The 17,791-nt window shown below is 33.6% G+C and overlaps 1 protein-coding gene across 2 annotated transcripts in view; it reads left to right on the top strand.

The window, feature by feature from the left end:
• The first annotated feature begins 4,757 nt into the window (after positions 1 to 4,757).
• LOC110447955 (discoidin domain-containing receptor 2-like) overlaps positions 4,758 to 17,791 on the top strand; it is a 209,302-nt gene continuing 196,268 nt past the window's right edge. For both annotated transcript variants that reach the window (XM_021493954.1, XM_021493953.1), the window contains exon 1: positions 4,758 to 5,316. In XM_021493954.1, the coding sequence (XP_021349629.1) occupies positions 5,142 to 5,316 (175 nt within the window). In that variant the 5' untranslated portion in view covers positions 4,758 to 5,141. The remainder of the gene's footprint in view (positions 5,317 to 17,791) is intronic.

Raw genomic sequence — 17,791 nt, 5'->3', positions numbered from 1 at the left:
ATAATATACAATATAGCTGTGATAACCCACTATAGGCTACTAGTGTACGACATACAATATAGCTGTGATAACCCAGTATAGCTCTTCTGAGTATAATATACAATATAGCTGTGATAACCCACTATATCTCTTCTGAGTATAATATACAATATAGCTGTGATAACCCACTATAGGCTACTAGTGTACGACATACAATATAGCTGTAATAACCCACTATAAGTCACTAGTGTAAGACATACAATATAGCTGTGTTAACCCAATATAGGCTACTAGTGTACGAAATACAATATAGCTGTGATAACCCACTATAGGCTACTAGTGTACGACATACAATATAGCTGTGATAACCCACTATAGCTTACTGGTGTACAACGTACAATATAGCTGTGATTACCCACTATAGGCTACTAGTGTACGACATACAATATAGCTGTGATAACCCACTATAGCTTACTGGTGTACAACGTACAATATAGCTGTGATTACCCACTATAGGCTACTAGTGTACGACATACAATATAGCTGTGATAACCCACTATAGCTTACTGGTGTACAACGTACAATATAGCTGTGATTACCCACTATAGGCTACTAGTGTACGACATACAATATAGCTGTGATAACCCACTATAGCTCTTCTGAGTATAATATACAATATAGCTGTGATAACCCAGTATAGCTCTTCTGAGTATAATATACAATATAGCTGTGATAACCCAGTATAGCTCTTCTGAGTATAATATACAATATAGCTGTGATAACCCAGTATAGCTCTTCTGAGTATAATATACAATATAGCTGTGATAACCCAGTATAGCTCTTCTGAGTATAATATACAATATAGCTGTGATAACCCAGTATAGCTCTTCTGAGTATAATATACAATATAGCTGTGATAACCCAGTATAGCTCTTCTGAGTATAATATACAATATAGCTGTGATAACCCAGTTTAGCTCTTCTGAGTATAATATACAATATAGCTGTGATAACCCACTATATCCTTCCTCTGTACAAAATATAATATAAGAGTTGAGAAACATGTCATTTGCACTCTTTGCTTGACAAAGGAAACAGAAATTTTGGAAATCTTGCAAAATAAGTTTTCAATTACTGTTTGTTTTCAAACAAACTTAGCACTAAATCCAATATAGCTGTGAATACCCGAATAAAGTACAATACTTAGCACTAAATCCAATATAGCTGTGAATACCCGAATACAGTATAATACTTAGCACTAAATCCAATATAGCTGTGAATACCTGAATAAAGTACAATACTTAGCACTAAATCCAATATAGCTGTGAATACCCGAATAAAGTACAATACTTAGCATTAAAGATCCCTGTACCACTGCCAAGTCTACCAGGTATGATTTGGAGCCTTATTTCTCTGCATGACTAAAACTTCTATTAATTATTTTTGAATAAAAACTCAAACATTGCAGAACTTTCTATTGATATTTTTGTAGTTGATGAAGGGTAGGAGAAATGACATCAGATCAAAGGTTACAAAAACCAGTGGAATTATCTACTTCTGACAGCAGACTTGCAGGGATCTTTAATCAGGGAAGAGATGTCCTTAAATGTGCCTATTTTTGTATTAATTGATTAAAATGTATATTACATGAGATTTGCGTAATCAACTTAGATAAACATAAAATACAGAGGTGATATCTGCTTATTTATAGGTGCTGTCTACCTGTCCATGTGTTACCTGTGACTGACAGGTCATTCCTACCTTGTGTACTATTGGAGAAAGATAGCATCAGTACAGGTAAATACAGGTAAATGCACAGGTAGGATGTGTGTCAGCACACATCTATAGATTGATTGGATTGTAGCGATTATTCTCACATCATATGTGTCTTTTATAACTTAAGTATTAAATTCAACTTTCAGGCTGCAACATGTGTATGTATTGTGTCGCTGAGAATAGATCTAGTACATCAGGTACCTGGTATAAAATACTCTAAGCTTATTTTGTATTAAGGAATCTGCACACACTTATAATCATCTAATGTGTATATAGTTCTGGTCTGTGACGAGATTGGTTGCTATCTTAATTAGTCAATAACTTATTGGGAACACAGAACATATACATTTAGTTAGTCATTATCTTATGGTAGACTCAAAAGTCTGGAAGAATTTGATTTCCTTGTGCCTTGTAACAGTATCTGAGGTCTATAGGTTAGTACTGCAGACTTCTGATAGCACTGAGCCAAATGTTGGATTCAAATATGTACAAGTGGGTTGTTTTTCAATTTGTTGAGATAACTTGTAAGCATTATTTTCAAATAAAGAGGAAAGTTTCATAAATTAATTTCTTGTTAACACAGTGTTAAACTTTGTTCTTTAGCTTTTTAAAATACATTGTTCATTATAGCTTAACATTTGGTCAGTTAACTTTTAAAAAATCTTTCAATTCTTTCACTTATATATTACCTTAAATAATATGTAAATATCATATTTAAAACAAACAAAAAAAACAAAAAATTGACTCCCTCAAAAATGTAGGAACAAACCTATATATATTTTTTATAATTCCTTGGTTACTTTGAAAATGTTTCTAACACTGATTTTTATCACATAATGTACTGTGTTATCCAGTGAATATTAACCCATATAATATGACCTATCAGCCCTGTGATTGGTTGTAAGTTTCAATTGTTTCAATTGTGACATCACGCCTAGGACAAGTACATGACGTTACAAACTTCCGCACTGAAGTCGAAATGGCGGCTTTTTACATTTCAAGGTTGCATGAAAACTGTCGTTTTACACGAATAAATGCCACAAATCTTGATTATGTGATAAAAAGGATCTTACACTCGTTTTCATTTCATATGCAGAAATTTATGAAACTCATCACAAATTTTTCATTTATAGCTCACCAGAGGCCTAGCTAAATTGAAAAATACTTTGACTCATTTCATAAATCTCATATGAAATGGAAACTCATGTAAGATCCTATATATATGTACCGCAGTGTTAATGTTTACTAGTCCCTGACTGATACTGAGTGTTGATTGATAAATCGGATCTCGAGTCCCACTATCGGAGGTTACTGTGCATCACTTTCTATGGGGCATCAATTGTATACTCTGTGCTCTTCTATTCTTCTATTACCAAAGTGTTATAACCTCTTGGGTACTGAAATCAGGCCTGATACCCTACCATATTTGGAGTTATGGCCCTTTGTTAGTTTTTAACGTCAACTTTCCTTTAAACAACTTCTTCTGAAGAACTGACAGGCCTAAAGTCATTGTATTTGGCTGAAAGCTTCATTGGTAGGAGTCCGACACAGTTTGAGAATAAAAATGACCTTGACCTACTTTCAAGGTCACAGGGGTCAAATGTGTCAAACACTTCAAATGACTTCTTCTGAAGAACAGAAAGGTATAGAATCTTCGTATTTGGCTGGTGGCCCTTTGGGATAGAGCCTGACAAAGTTTGAGAATGAAAATGACCTTTACCTAATTTCAAGATCTCTGGGGTCTAATGTGTCAAACATTTTAAAACGACTTCTCCTGAAGAACTGAAAGGTATAGAATCTTCTTAAAAAGAAAATGACCTTGACATACTTTCAATGTCACAGGGGTCAAATATGTCAAATGCTTTGAACTTCTTCTTCTGAATAATCTTAGAGCATAGATTTATAATAGCTTCCTTTTTTCAAGGTTATGGGGGTCAAATATGTCAAACACTTCAAGTGACTTCTTCTGAGGAACTGAAAGGTATAGAACCTTAATATTTGGCTGGTAACTTCTTAATATTGAGCATGACAAAGTTTGCAAATGAAAATGACCTCAACCTACTTTAAAGGTCACACAGGTTAACAACATTTTAATCAATTTGTTCTGAAGAACTAAAAGAAATGGTTTCATGAGATTTGGCTGGTAGCTTCTTGGGAGGGAGCCAACAAAGTTTCAGAAGGAAAATTGCCTTGACCTTACAAGGTCATAGGGGAAAATATATCAAACACTTCACAACTTCTGAAGAAGAAGCAAAAAGCATAGAATCATATGATAATATTTGGCTGGTAGTTTCAACTGATGGAGTCAACAAAGTTTTCGAGTGAACTATTTGTAATACAGGATAATATCTAATGAGAATATTTTGCTATTTCAGGTGAGCGATACAGGTCCTCTGTGCCTCTTGTTTATATGGGAATTTGTGCGGAGGTGGGGACTAAGAATTACTCACAATGCAATGCTGTTATAAATATGTGATGTTAAATGAAATACTCAAGGATCTACCACTTGTCAAAAGAATCCTATTTGTATTACAAGAGAAAGTTACCAATACACTATCCTTACTGTAAACAAACAACACCTGAATATGTACAGGTACATCACTACAGCATACTGCTGTAATTTAGGTTTTGTTTACCAGTAAGCATCAGTACTGTAACGGGAGAACTTGGGAGTAGATGTGTTTCCATTAACAGCTGTCTAACACACCTGCTATTATCAGGTGCTACCTATACCTGTTAATTAGTACTGAGCACAGGTAGCTAGTACACAGCATCCTCACCTATAACAGGTATATGCCGAACCTAGCTGTGTATAACAGTAAATGATTAATTCTATAATGATGGACTAGCCTACTTGTATTCCCACAGGTGAGACAAGCCGTACAGCTCTACTGTGTGCTCACAGCCAGCCGTGGAGCGGAACCCACACAAGGCCCCCTATCACCCCTACAACACACAGTGTGCTAGGCCAGCCAGTCATAATGAAGAATAAGCTAGTGGTGCTATTGTTGATATCCAGAAGCCCATTGGAAGTTGGTGTGTGTGGACAGTGAATGGGGCCCCGTACTATATGTATACACAACCACATGTGTAGTACTACTACCACGGATCTTTATACTACTGATAAATGTACCACTAGAGCGCAAACTCAGCCGTTTTCTATTCATTCACTGTGAAAGGAATTTTTCTACATGTTTTTTCTGTGTCACAAAAAAATCTTTACATTTTAAATGTATTCTGTTGTATGATGGGTGGATTGATCTACTAAATTTACATACTGATGTTGGAGGATTTATCAAATTGATATTTATTTTTTGTTTTCCAAACTCACCATCACCTGGAGATGAGTAGATGATAATCCGTGGATGTTCGTCGTCGTGAGAGACGATGTTGTTCCGACGAGCCAGTAACAGGATGGAGGTCGTTCATACACGCACTAAAACAAAACCATTGGAATTTGGTTGTTTCCCTAATGTTAAAGTGTGGCATAAAGCGAAGTTTGTAATAATTCTGTGGATTTTGACTGTGGACTTTTACCAGGAGGTTGGAGCCCTGGATTTAGGTGAGTCTGGGTGTTGTATATTTGTTGGTACAGTGTTGTAGAGAGGCTGGTTGATGATGCTGTAGCTTCGACTTACAGAACAGGCTAAGTCTCTTGGTGATCTCTCCCTATCTCTATACTATTCGCTATCCTTAACCTAGTCGTAATTTCTTACTGAGTTCCGCTCTCCGTTGTTAATTTGCTCTACAAAAGATTAATTTCAGACTTTTCTCTGTAATATTTTGTATATCTCTTCCTCCCTCCAACTAACTGTACATAGGAAGAGAACCATGGGAAAGTCTTGGTTTCGGCATGTGGATCTGTTTATGTGGATGTAAAATGTTACAGAGCTCAAAACATTATAAGATATACACTGTTTTATGTTTAATGGTAGGAGACGAATAAAACTAACCTACCGCTTACCTTCCTTATCAGTTGTCCTAATCATCAGTTTTCCCAATCATCAGTTGTCCTAATCATCAGTTGTCCCAATCATCAGTCCCAATCATCAGTTGTCCTAATCATCAGTTGTCCTAATCAAAAGATTTAACTATCACATTAAAAGAAATTAAATCAGCATCAGAATGATGTGTTGTATATAATTATCTATAGATGTAATTATATAATAGCTATATTTTCAATTATAGTATATCAATTCTATTTTCTTGTAATATGATGTATATGTACATGTAACTGTTCTGTTTCACTGTGTCTTGATAAAGGAACGGATCGCTTCGAAAATTTGACAACCTTTACTTGTCCACACTGTTGGAATTACTTCTTTGCCCCATATACTACATACCTCCATTAGGATCCAGTGTTATATGGGATTTTACCGTCTATATTACTTCTTTGACCCATTATCTATAGATAGATAGATCTACATACATTTCTATTTCCTTCTTGAACTGGATCTTTAAGAATAAAGATTTGAAGGTTGGCATAAGCAAAATCAGTGATGATAAAAGAAATGCTTCTTTTTTTTATGAAATCAATCAAATGTTTATATCTCATCGTTTGAAATTCCATATGAGTATGGATAATATTTTGAAATTAATTCTAAATAGTATAGAAATCTGGATGCTGATATACTAGTAATAATGATATATATAAAAGATGAAAAAGGGCTGTTCCTCTACCTAAATATTCACAAGCACACACACCGCTAAAGGTTTACTAAGGGCTTTGTATTCAAATGCCATAAATTACTCAAGTTTGTAACCCGATTCCTTCTACTTCTCCAGTTTACCTGTTCTCAAAGCTGTCATTGTTTCTCCTTCTGACAAAAACAACAATCTTGCATCTCCAAGTCCTACAAGTTGATATCTACATTTGTGTATAATGAGATTTGTTAAAACGGCTCAAGGAGAATTCTTATATTTAGAGTTTTTTGTGTCAATTCTTTTTTATTCTTTACCACTTAAATTTTGTAACAGTTTGTATTTTAAGTACACATCAATATTGCAACAGTGAATATGTGAATTTTATTTAAATTTTCCAACAATCAATATAAAGAATTTTTATTAAGGTTAGGAAATGGTCCTTCTGTGTGTCAATTTATTGACTTAAAAAATTGTTATTCAACACATGTTTACAGATTAATTTATCACAGGAAGAAAATAGGATGTTAAAATATATGTAGCTATATCTTTCAGGTAATGAAAATTACATTGACCAGAGATAATTGCAATCCTATAGATAACACTACTACTATAAAAGAATCTCTATAAAAACCTTTTGGATGTCTATCTAAATAGAGGCATACATTTGTGAGGAAATAAAAATAATAATCCTGAATTTGAATATATTATAAAACATTTGATATATACGAGTCATTTCTGTTAAAAGTTTTTATAGTCCTCTCCAATACAGTGAAAATCTCCTAAGACAGAGTTTGGAAGGAAAAGACAATGCCAGTCGAATGATTGAAGCTCATGAATATATTATGATGATTTAGGTTGCAGTGAATATGGTCTGAAGTTATCTGTGCTTGTACATTTACTAGTTTTAGAATATTACTGATTTTCTGGATCTTCGTTGTATCAGTTCTGTGTGAAAACACTGCAATATTTAAACTGTCTTCTCTAGCTGGAAATAATTATTTGTCTTTTATCCAAGATGTTTTACTGGTTCAGGTTTGAAAACTTGGGGAATATTTATAAATTTTGAGATGGAAATATTGTTATAACTAGGAATATTCTGTACTTACAAGTTTCCTATGTTAAAACCCAATTACTATACCTGGTAACCATTTCTTACTGATGGTGACCCTCTAATGATAGATGTGGTAGATGTAGGTGATACAGGTTGACAATATTACCTATAATAGGGAGGTGACGGCCAGACAATATTACCTATAATAGGGAGGTGACGGACAGACAATATTACCTATAATAGGGAGGTGACGGCCAGGGGAACCTTACACCACAATGTGTGAACGTCTGGTAAATGGTTCCGTTACCTTGTCATGATCACTCCCCGCTCATCTTATAATCTCTTGTCCAATTCCTTCTTACTTCCCCTCAAGTCAGACCCACCACAAATGTATTTGATGACCAGACAGACAATTAAATTTATGAAATTTTTCCATAAGAGTATTGAATTATTTTTTGTTGTATTGAAATGAAATGTTAATTCTTTAAAATAATATGAAATTATGAAATTGAACAGAGAAAAAAGGATAGAAGTAATATTTAAACACTGATATATGTAATGTGTCGTTACATAATGGGAGCATGCATCAAACACAAAATGAAATGTAAAACCAATCTGATAAGGGATTTATGAAGATTTATCAGTTTGGACCAAAAAACCCATAAAATTTACTAGAATGATAATTATTAATTCTAATTTTTCTTTCTATTTAATTGTAAATGCTTTTTGATTTTTTTACTAATTCATAAATTCACCACCCTTTCTTGGCCTGGATTTCACCAGTGTCCTTGTTATATACTGTGTATGGTTTACATTTGAGATAATTTAGATGACACTGGGTTTGAAAACCCTTGACCACGTAAATCTTACATAAATCTCAAGTGGCCTCTGTCCCCAGTCTGGTCAGAATGACCAGTCCTTGTCCTTACTTAGTTATGTCAGAAGTAGACACCATGATCACTGGTCAATCCTTGGGTAAACTGACCAGGGTGTTTGGACTCTAGATTTCAGCCATTGTCCACTCAAATTCTGTTTGTCCAGCCACTTTGGCCACTCAGTACTCCATAATGTAGTGGCCGACCAGTCATAATTATACTTATTGGCCTTAATCATGTTTTATTGACCTATCAGGTGATTTAAAATTTCTATCAATACTCTTGCGTAAGGACGGACAATGATATGTGACCTGTTATATAAATCCATAGGAGTTGAGTAACAGCTAATTGGATGTGTAAAGGTGATAGGCAATTCTAAACTTGTATTGATTAATTCATTGACATAATTTAATTACTATGACCTCTAGTTGATGGTATAAATTGACCTGTTCATTTAGAGTTGGTTTTAAGATATCCAACATCTTGGTCTATAGCTGTGTTTGTCCTCGGTACATCAATGTTGACAAAGCAAGATCTTATAATTACTTAGCATCAGGAGACAGAAAACTGTTGTGGCGTCAAAGTAATTCTGAAACAGTTATTTTCTTGTACCAAAAAATGTAAAATTAAAAGTATCTTTAAGAGATTTATGAGGATAAAGTCTGCTGTAGGTACCACTGTATACTGTATACTTGTGACATTAGAGACTTCAAGTTTCAGAAAACTTGACTATTGAAGTAAGGATATAAATCCCTTCAGCAAAAGAAACATGTCAACTGTGTAGCAATATATATGATATGATTCTTTCACAACACATCTTCTATAAAACCATAACACACTAACAGGTATTGTTCTGCCCCAGGTAGTCATCAAGTTAGATCCTCAGACCTAGTTTTTGTTTTTCCGTTTTTGCTCCAGGAATTCTCCCATAGCTTCTAACCTTCAAATGTCTTCTGATCATTTTCACTAAGATATATATATTGGTGTGATTAAGTTAGATTGGGGTTCACCTCCGATAGAGGCGTTAATTACACTCTCCCTGCTAATTCAGGCCTACAATATTGATGAGGGAGTAGGTACAAAAAGTGACTGTAGGTATGCTGATCACGGCGTGGGCAATTTGATGGAATACTTCACAATGGTTTCGTTTGACGCCTACATCAATGAGCTATCCCTCGTTTAACGCCTACATCAATGAGCTATCCCTTCAGTAAAACACCTTTAAGATGTTCATTTGTTTCTGTAGCTGGAATTAGATTGAATATATTTAAATGTTTTTCCTTTGGTGTTTGTTCAAGTCTGAAGTAATGGCGATCCTAAAATGTCAGTGTTAGTTCTTGTATTTGCTATTCTTCTTTAACGAGATTGCTTAGATTTTCATTATGGTGCTTTAGTTTTTTTCCTGTACGCTTGGTGGTTTGTTATCATAGCAGGTGTACAAATAGTGTTGGTTTATAGGAAATAACAGCTTGTACTTGTAAGTGTTTGTAAAAAGTAATTTTTTTCAGATGTAATACCAAAACAGCAGTGATGTCACAAAACAGTTGAAAAGTGTTTTCATTAATTAAGTTTTGAAGATTATAATATTATTTTAAATACAAGTCAATGACATAATAAATAAGAGGATATTTTGCTAACATATTTTTCAGGAGTCTCTCTCATGTTTCAGTCTTTAATTCTAATATTTAATGAAATGATTTAATAAGAGGTTTTTACCATTTTTGTTTTTAAGTTTTCTTTTTCTGAAATAAATTCTCAAATATTTGACATTTCCTAGTAAATATCATTAATGGAATTGTAGATGTCAAAACTGATTGAAATTACTAAAGAAATGAGTTACTAATAGCATACATACTTTAGTAGTTTTTAATAGTCTATTCTACATCTGTGTTTGTCATATTACTAGGACTTGGAACATGATATTTATAGATACAGTTACCCCCTTCTGGGAATAAATTTGATTCCCCATGAATTACATAAGAGGAGATGAGAACTAAGTGGGGAATAATCCGTGACATGTGTGTGTTTCTGTAAAGGAGTGGAGTCTGTCCTTGAGGACACCCTCCCCCTGCACACACCCTCCCTGTTGTGCCCTCCCAACCTAAAATTGTAGACAGATGACAGTATTCTGATATCACAGATATGAACCCCTAGGTCCGTCTCTGTATCTTTATGTATTTTGAGAAGTACCTACAATATGACATCACAAATATTAAGATATCAAATTATTCTACCAGCAGTATAATGAAGAATATCTAAGCAATTACAAACCTATTGTGTATATGTAACTAATATTACTTATAGTATACATATTTTTTTAATATTAACTATACTGTATAATCCTACTATACACATTTCGTAGATTTTCAAGCAATCTTTTTTATGCGGATTTTCAAATCAAATTATTAACTCCTCACATGCAATACTTTGCTATTAATTATTTTATTATCATATACCATATATTATATTTCATTCTATGGATCTTTCAAATATTCAACTGATTTGCCTCGTTTCAAACTATACTTGAGAGCGTGGTTCATGTAGTTGATCAGTAGGTAAGTATTATCTCTGTAAGTCCCCACCCTCTGTGATGGATGTCAGGGTGCTACACTGACACTAGAACAGGCAGGTATTACACACAATGGGATATGGATGAGGGACACCTTTGTTCGGCTGTGTGCTCGGACAGCCCTCTGTGGACACACCTCATTCTGCCTGGAATACAGGTGAAAAAGTGTTGTTAGTATGAGCGGTTACTGTGACAATGTCTGGGGGGCTAATACATAACTCTCTGATATTATGTCATGTTATCTCCAATAGCCACACCAAGCTTATCTCAGCCTACCTGTGATAATCTCCAGGTGAAAAACTTGTTAGTATGTGGTTATCTCCTAGACTGACCATAGGTGTCCTAAGTACACAGGTTATGTCATCTATAGCCCCAAGTTTGACTGTGATCTACTGAAATATTATATAGACCTGGGTAAAAGTGTGTAGGTAAACCACTTTTTACCTGTGACAATGAGTAAAGGTATGATAAGAAGAAAGTTATGTCATATGTAGGCCAGATACCTTGTATATATCCCCAAGTTTTGGAGATGATCAGCTGAAATATCTAGACACACTTGGATTTACATCTCCCAGGTGAAAAACGGTCTTGTTAGTGGTCATGTGACATTGATTATAGACATGTTATTGTATTAATATCCTTTACACCACACCTGCGGGATTTTGTGGTAATCTGCCAAATTATCGAAATCTGTTACCTTGAAAATTACCATGTAGGTGAAAAAATATGTCACCAGTGCATGGTAACTGTGATCTAAATCATGTTGTGTCATTAAGGCCGGATAGCTTACCCCATATCCCCTCAGGGTTGTCTCCTCCTGTCGTAAACATTGAATCCTTGACAGGCCCCCTAATCTGACTTCTAAACTCCTGTGACAGGGGATACACTGTATTGCCCTGGGAAGCGACAAACACATTATAAATTCAAAAAATCCATTTTCAAGCCTCGATTCAATCTGAGGAAATTCTGAATCCCCATTCAGAGGACAAGAAAAAAGAAGGAAATATCTGACTCCATTCTCAAGCAATAAAATCGTGGAACGACCCAGGAGGGACCTCTTTGGCAAAAAAATTGAGTTACGATTCAGCGTAAAAATGGCTGCCAACGTTTTGAGAGACAAAGGCATTGATGGTGTATTTTATTGGAGTAAAGCTTTCTGAAACTTTATACTGGCATAGCCAGTGTTACTGTGGGTAAGGAAGGCAGTTGTCATGATGTCCACTTTGTGTGAACTGTCTGTTTTGGGGAGAAGGCCGGTAGACTCAGGCTAGGGCCACTGTGGAGTTTTTAGGGGGGAAATTGCTTATATGACTACGTTTAAAATCTAGACTCTAAAATGTCTACTTTTAATCATAACACTAACTTCAAAATATATGACAAGTCTGCAGCACATCATACAAATCTTTTGTTGGATGTTTTATTTTGATCATATTACAACCTAATCACTTTTCATCAGTCTTAGCATTTACAAAATGTTTGTTTATGATTTTTTTGTGTGCATGTTTGTGTTAGCTCAGGAAGTTATCACTTACCTATGATCTACCACAAGTTTCGTGACTTTAGCTAGATCTATCCGGGGTGTCAGCCGAGGCACCAACGATCTGTATCTCATCAACGTAAACGTCTTGTTAACTTCCAAGGAGATTTGTACAAATAAAATGGAGAGATGGACATTTTCTCTTCACTATCTTAAGTTTTAATCAAATTTTACTTTATTAATTACAGTACACTAAAGTAAATGTATTAGACAGTGCCATTCAGAAATGATCATGGCATGTATTTAACTATACCCCATATATACTGGGGTTGAGAAATTATAGAAATGTGTTATTTGGTTCAGATAAATTTTCATTTGTGTATTTTCCTTTATTATTAAAATTTTGGGAAAATGACAAATTGATTTATTTCTGTTGTTAATTTACCTGTAAAGTTGAGTTTGATATATGAAGGAATGTTTGCAAAAAAACCCAGCATTTTACTAACACAGTGTTATTATGAGCTCACTGAGTTTTAAACAAGCGGATAATTCTCATCTTATCAGGGCTGTAGTTAATGGCACTGGGCACTTCTAACAATGCACCATGTTTGTTTACCCGGCCCAGACACTCGTGAAGTTGGCCCTTTGATAAGGTTGTGTAACGCCTAAGTACATGGGTCTGTATTTATATATCGGATATATGTCTAATCCAGCGTAAACTTAACGATAAATTCAAGATAAATTCAAGCCCTCTACGATGTATTACATGACTTTTACAAAGTCGCTGTGGCCTTTTACTTTCAAAAATTTGATCATTATCTTTGCAATAAATCAAGGAAAACCTTGTCCGCATTTCAAATGTCACAATATTATATGTTTACTTTGGTCCACATAAAGTTCTGCCATTTTCAATGTTAATTAACATTAGAGCCTGTATGATCTATAAGTTAATTAATACTTTTAAATTCCATTTGACTGCGATAAACCTATTAAGACCCTATATATGTATACTGAAAACCTAGAATGCTTTTTTACAATCATTCCTCTGAAAACGTCATATCTATCAGTCAAAATGAACAAAAGAATGAAATTGAAGTTTTCTCCTCAGGTAGGGGCTAGTTAAAGGTAGAAGGATGAGGAATGTGGCCACGTGTGTATATATATATATACTTCACCCCGGGAATGTGGCCACGTGTGAATATATATATACTTCACACCGTGAATGTGGCCACGTTTGTATATATATGCTTCACTCCGTGAATGTCGCCATGTGTGTATATATATACTTTACTCCCTGAATCTGGCCACGTGTGTATATCTATATACTTCACTCCGTAAATGTGCCCACGTGTCTATATATATATAATTCACTCAATGAATGTGGCCACGTGTGTGTATATATATATAGTTCACTCCGTGAATGTGGCCACGTGTGTATATATATACTTCACTCCATGAATGTGGCCACGTGAGTATATATATATACTTCACTCCATGAATGTGGCCACGTGTGTATATATATACTTCACTCCGTGAATGTGGCCACGTGTGTGTACTAAACACATTTGCTGAGAAAGAAAGCATCTCAGTGAAGTGAAACATAAGACTTATGTGTGACGGTAAAACAACCTTAAATCTTTATCATGTCGAATGGTGAAATATAAATTTTCCTGAAGTGTTCCATGTGATGGTAAAATAAATATTTTCCTCAAGTCTAAGGTGTGACGGTAAAACATACATAGTTTCCTCAGGTTTTAGGTGTGATGGTAAAATAAATGACCTTGTTATTGGTGCCCAGATAAGTCTGTCTGGATTCTATTTTATCGAGTTGACTTGCTTCCACACCATCAACATCTGTGCACTACACTCTATTCCCTGTTGACTCTCATACAGAATAACAAGCTAATCTTTTGTCTCTTCAACTTCAAGAAACATAAAATTGGATTTTAGAAAGTATAACGTATGCAGGAGAAAACCTCCATGTTGGTTTCCAGACTGTTCCAGATGTATGACTTGAAAGCTATCACCAAGAATAAAGGAAACACAAAATTGGGCTTCAGGTTTTAGTTGCATTAGGATTGACTTTCTGTGAGTGTCGGCATAGCGACGGTATTGATTTGCCCAGGATCTTGAGAAAATTGGGAAAATACCAGTTCCAGAACGCCAGAAGTAGTGGCTTTGAAGTATTTGGTGTTTCCACAGTAATGGGAGGGTTGATTCGGTAGCACACTGCACACATCAACTGTAGTTGGATCTATATTTATATGAAGCACACATGTTACATCATGATATACATATTCACAGTTATTGGCAACAAACATATATCATGGAAATCTAGGAATATGAATAAGAAATATATTTCAACACAATTGTTAAACAGAATTTTTGTTTTATTGATTTTTGGACGTAAAAATAATACATACATGTTAACGTAAAAATAATACATACATGTTTCGTAAAAATAATATATACATGTTAACGTAAATATAATACATACATGTTTACGTACAAATAATACATACATATTTACGTAAAAATAATACATCCATGTTAACGTAAAATTAATACATATACATGTCAACGTAAAAATAATACAAACATGCTAACGTAAAAATAATACAAACATGCTAACGTAAAAATAATTGTACCAACAATACATACATGTTAAAGTAAAAATAATACATCCATGTTAACGTAAAAATAATACATACATGTTAACGTAAAAATAATTGTAAAAATAATACATACATGTTAACGTAAAAATAATACATATACATGTTAACGTAAAAATAATACATACATGTTAACATAAAAATAATACATACATGTTAACGTAAAAATAATACATATACATGTTAATGTAAAAATAATACATACATGTTTCGTAAAAATAATATATACATGTTAACGTAAAAATAATATTTATACATGTTAAAGTAAAAATAATACATACATGTCAACGTAAAAATAATGCATACATGTTTACGTAAAAATAATACAAACATGTTAACGTAAAAATAATACATATACATGTTAACGTAAAAATAATACATACATTTTTATGTAAGAATAATACATACATATTAATGTAAAAATAATACATGCATATAAACCTAAAAATAATACATACATGTTAACGTAAAAATAATACATACATGTTTATGTAAGAATAATACATACATATTAATGTAAAAATAATACATGCATATAAACATAAAAATAATACATACATGTTAACGTAAAAATAATACATACATGTTTACGTAAAAATAATACATACATGTTGACGTAAAAATAATACACACATGATTCGTAAAAATAATACAAACATGTTAACGTAAAAATAATACATATTCATGTTAACGTAAAAATAATACATACATGTTTACGTTAAAATAATACATACATGTTAAAGTAAAAATAATACATGTTAACGTAAAAATAATACATACATGTTAACGTTAAAATAATGCATACATGTTAACGTAAAAATAATATATACATGTTAACGTAAAAATAATACATACATGTTAAAGTAAAAATAATACATACATGTTAACGTAAAAATAATACATACATGTTAATGTAAAAATAATACATGCATGTTTACGTAAAAATAATACATACATGTTTATGTAAAAATAATACATACATGTTAACGTAAAAATAATACATATTCATGTTAACGTAAAAAATAATACATACATGTTAATGTAAAAATAATACATACATGTTAACGTAAAAATAATACATACATGTTTATGTAAAAATAATACATACACATGTTTACGAAAAAATCACATGCTTTTATTCGTCAAACTGAAAGTCAGTGAAGAGTTTAGTGAATTGTTTTATATTCAGATCAACTGACATTAGGAATGAATGTGTGTTACACAGAAGTCTACACATTTGTAAAGGAATTTTTATTCTCAATTCTCTTTCACTAAATTGGAAAACAGAATTTTAATGATAAAAATAAATCTCTTTCATGGTTTGTTTATATTTTTTTTTCTAAAAAGGCTTTAATAATATGTTTATTGTTGCTGGCTGCACTATAAGTGGGAATATTTCTAGGAGTGTTGTTTAGTAAAGGTGGATGTTGCTGGAGTGCTTCACCAACATCACCGGTAAACTAGTGGTAGCTATTAGGTGGGTACCAACATTACCGGTAAACTAGTCGTAGGTGGGCGAGTTTGTAATTTATTAATAGACTCATCATTTACGTGCTACCTGTTCGACTTAACATAAATCATCAATGTATATAAAAAGCCATGACCATGTAATACTAATAGTGTAGCAATGTTCCTGGCTTGGTTGATAAGTCGATTGACTCGGAAAACCTGACAAAAATCACAAAGCAAGGATAAAACTGCATTAACTGCGGGATCGCAAATCAAAACAAATGTGATGATAAAGTGTTATTGGTAAATTGAAATAGAAAAGATGTGGATTTAAATTGAGGCAGAAGTTGTATAGATCAGAAGAACTCAAACCTGTGAGAACTTAGAAGTAAATCCAACGAGTCAGCTGAAGAATGGAGAAGTTGACATGTACAGACAGTATGATTGGTCTGATCTTTTCAGGAATTATCTGAACAACTCCAGAGGATAAACGGAACTCAGAAATCACAATATTATGTTACTTTACCCAGCTTATCAGAAACTTTTCAGTCAGCAGAAGGAAAATCCAGACCATAGAGCTGTAACAGCACTGTGTCAATACCAGTCACAATCGCCAGTATTTCATTGGATTTCTTATCGTGAATTTCGCACCAAAGCAAATGGAGATTCATAATATATAGCACTGTCAATTCAACAGTGCTCATCTTATCAAGCTAGTTCAACATCACACACAAATATAGAACTTGTCAATATCGGTTTGTGTTCTCCTCTTATCACTTGGCTTAACACACCAAAGGGAAGCCCTGCAACAAAATCCATATCATCTAGCTTGCAAGTATATTGATACAGATATATCTTATCAAATATTTCACACCCAGCTTACAAAGTCATTGATATATATCAAAATATCAACATGGGTTGATAGATATTGCAAAGACAAATATATGGAGTTATATATACAACCAGTCAATGCATGATGATCCACTAATTTGGCTATCATGAATTTTTCTAGCTAGAATATCAGTGAAATGTTTTTTCATGATAAGCTATCTCAATGAGGAAAATGTTCGTGACAAGGGCAAATTTTAGAGTTAAAAGAAAAACGTTTAATAGATAAAACTAACAATTTAGACTCATTATTAATGCAGGCTAGTTCTGTTATAAAGGAAGAAAATAAAACCTGCTCATTTTGTTTTGAATTTGAGCGTTCAGTTGTTTCCGATCTCAACCCACGCTCAACATTTCTGCCCAGTCCATTGTGCTGGTTATTTACCTTGGAGAAGTCAGGCCGTCGAGCCAC

The sequence above is a fragment of the Mizuhopecten yessoensis genome, unplaced genomic scaffold (genome assembly GCF_002113885.1).
Source record: "Mizuhopecten yessoensis strain PY_sf001 unplaced genomic scaffold, ASM211388v2 scaffold3693, whole genome shotgun sequence".
NCBI classification, from domain to species: domain Eukaryota; kingdom Metazoa; phylum Mollusca; class Bivalvia; order Pectinida; family Pectinidae; genus Mizuhopecten; species Mizuhopecten yessoensis.
This window is presented reverse-complemented; position numbering and strand designations above follow the sequence as displayed.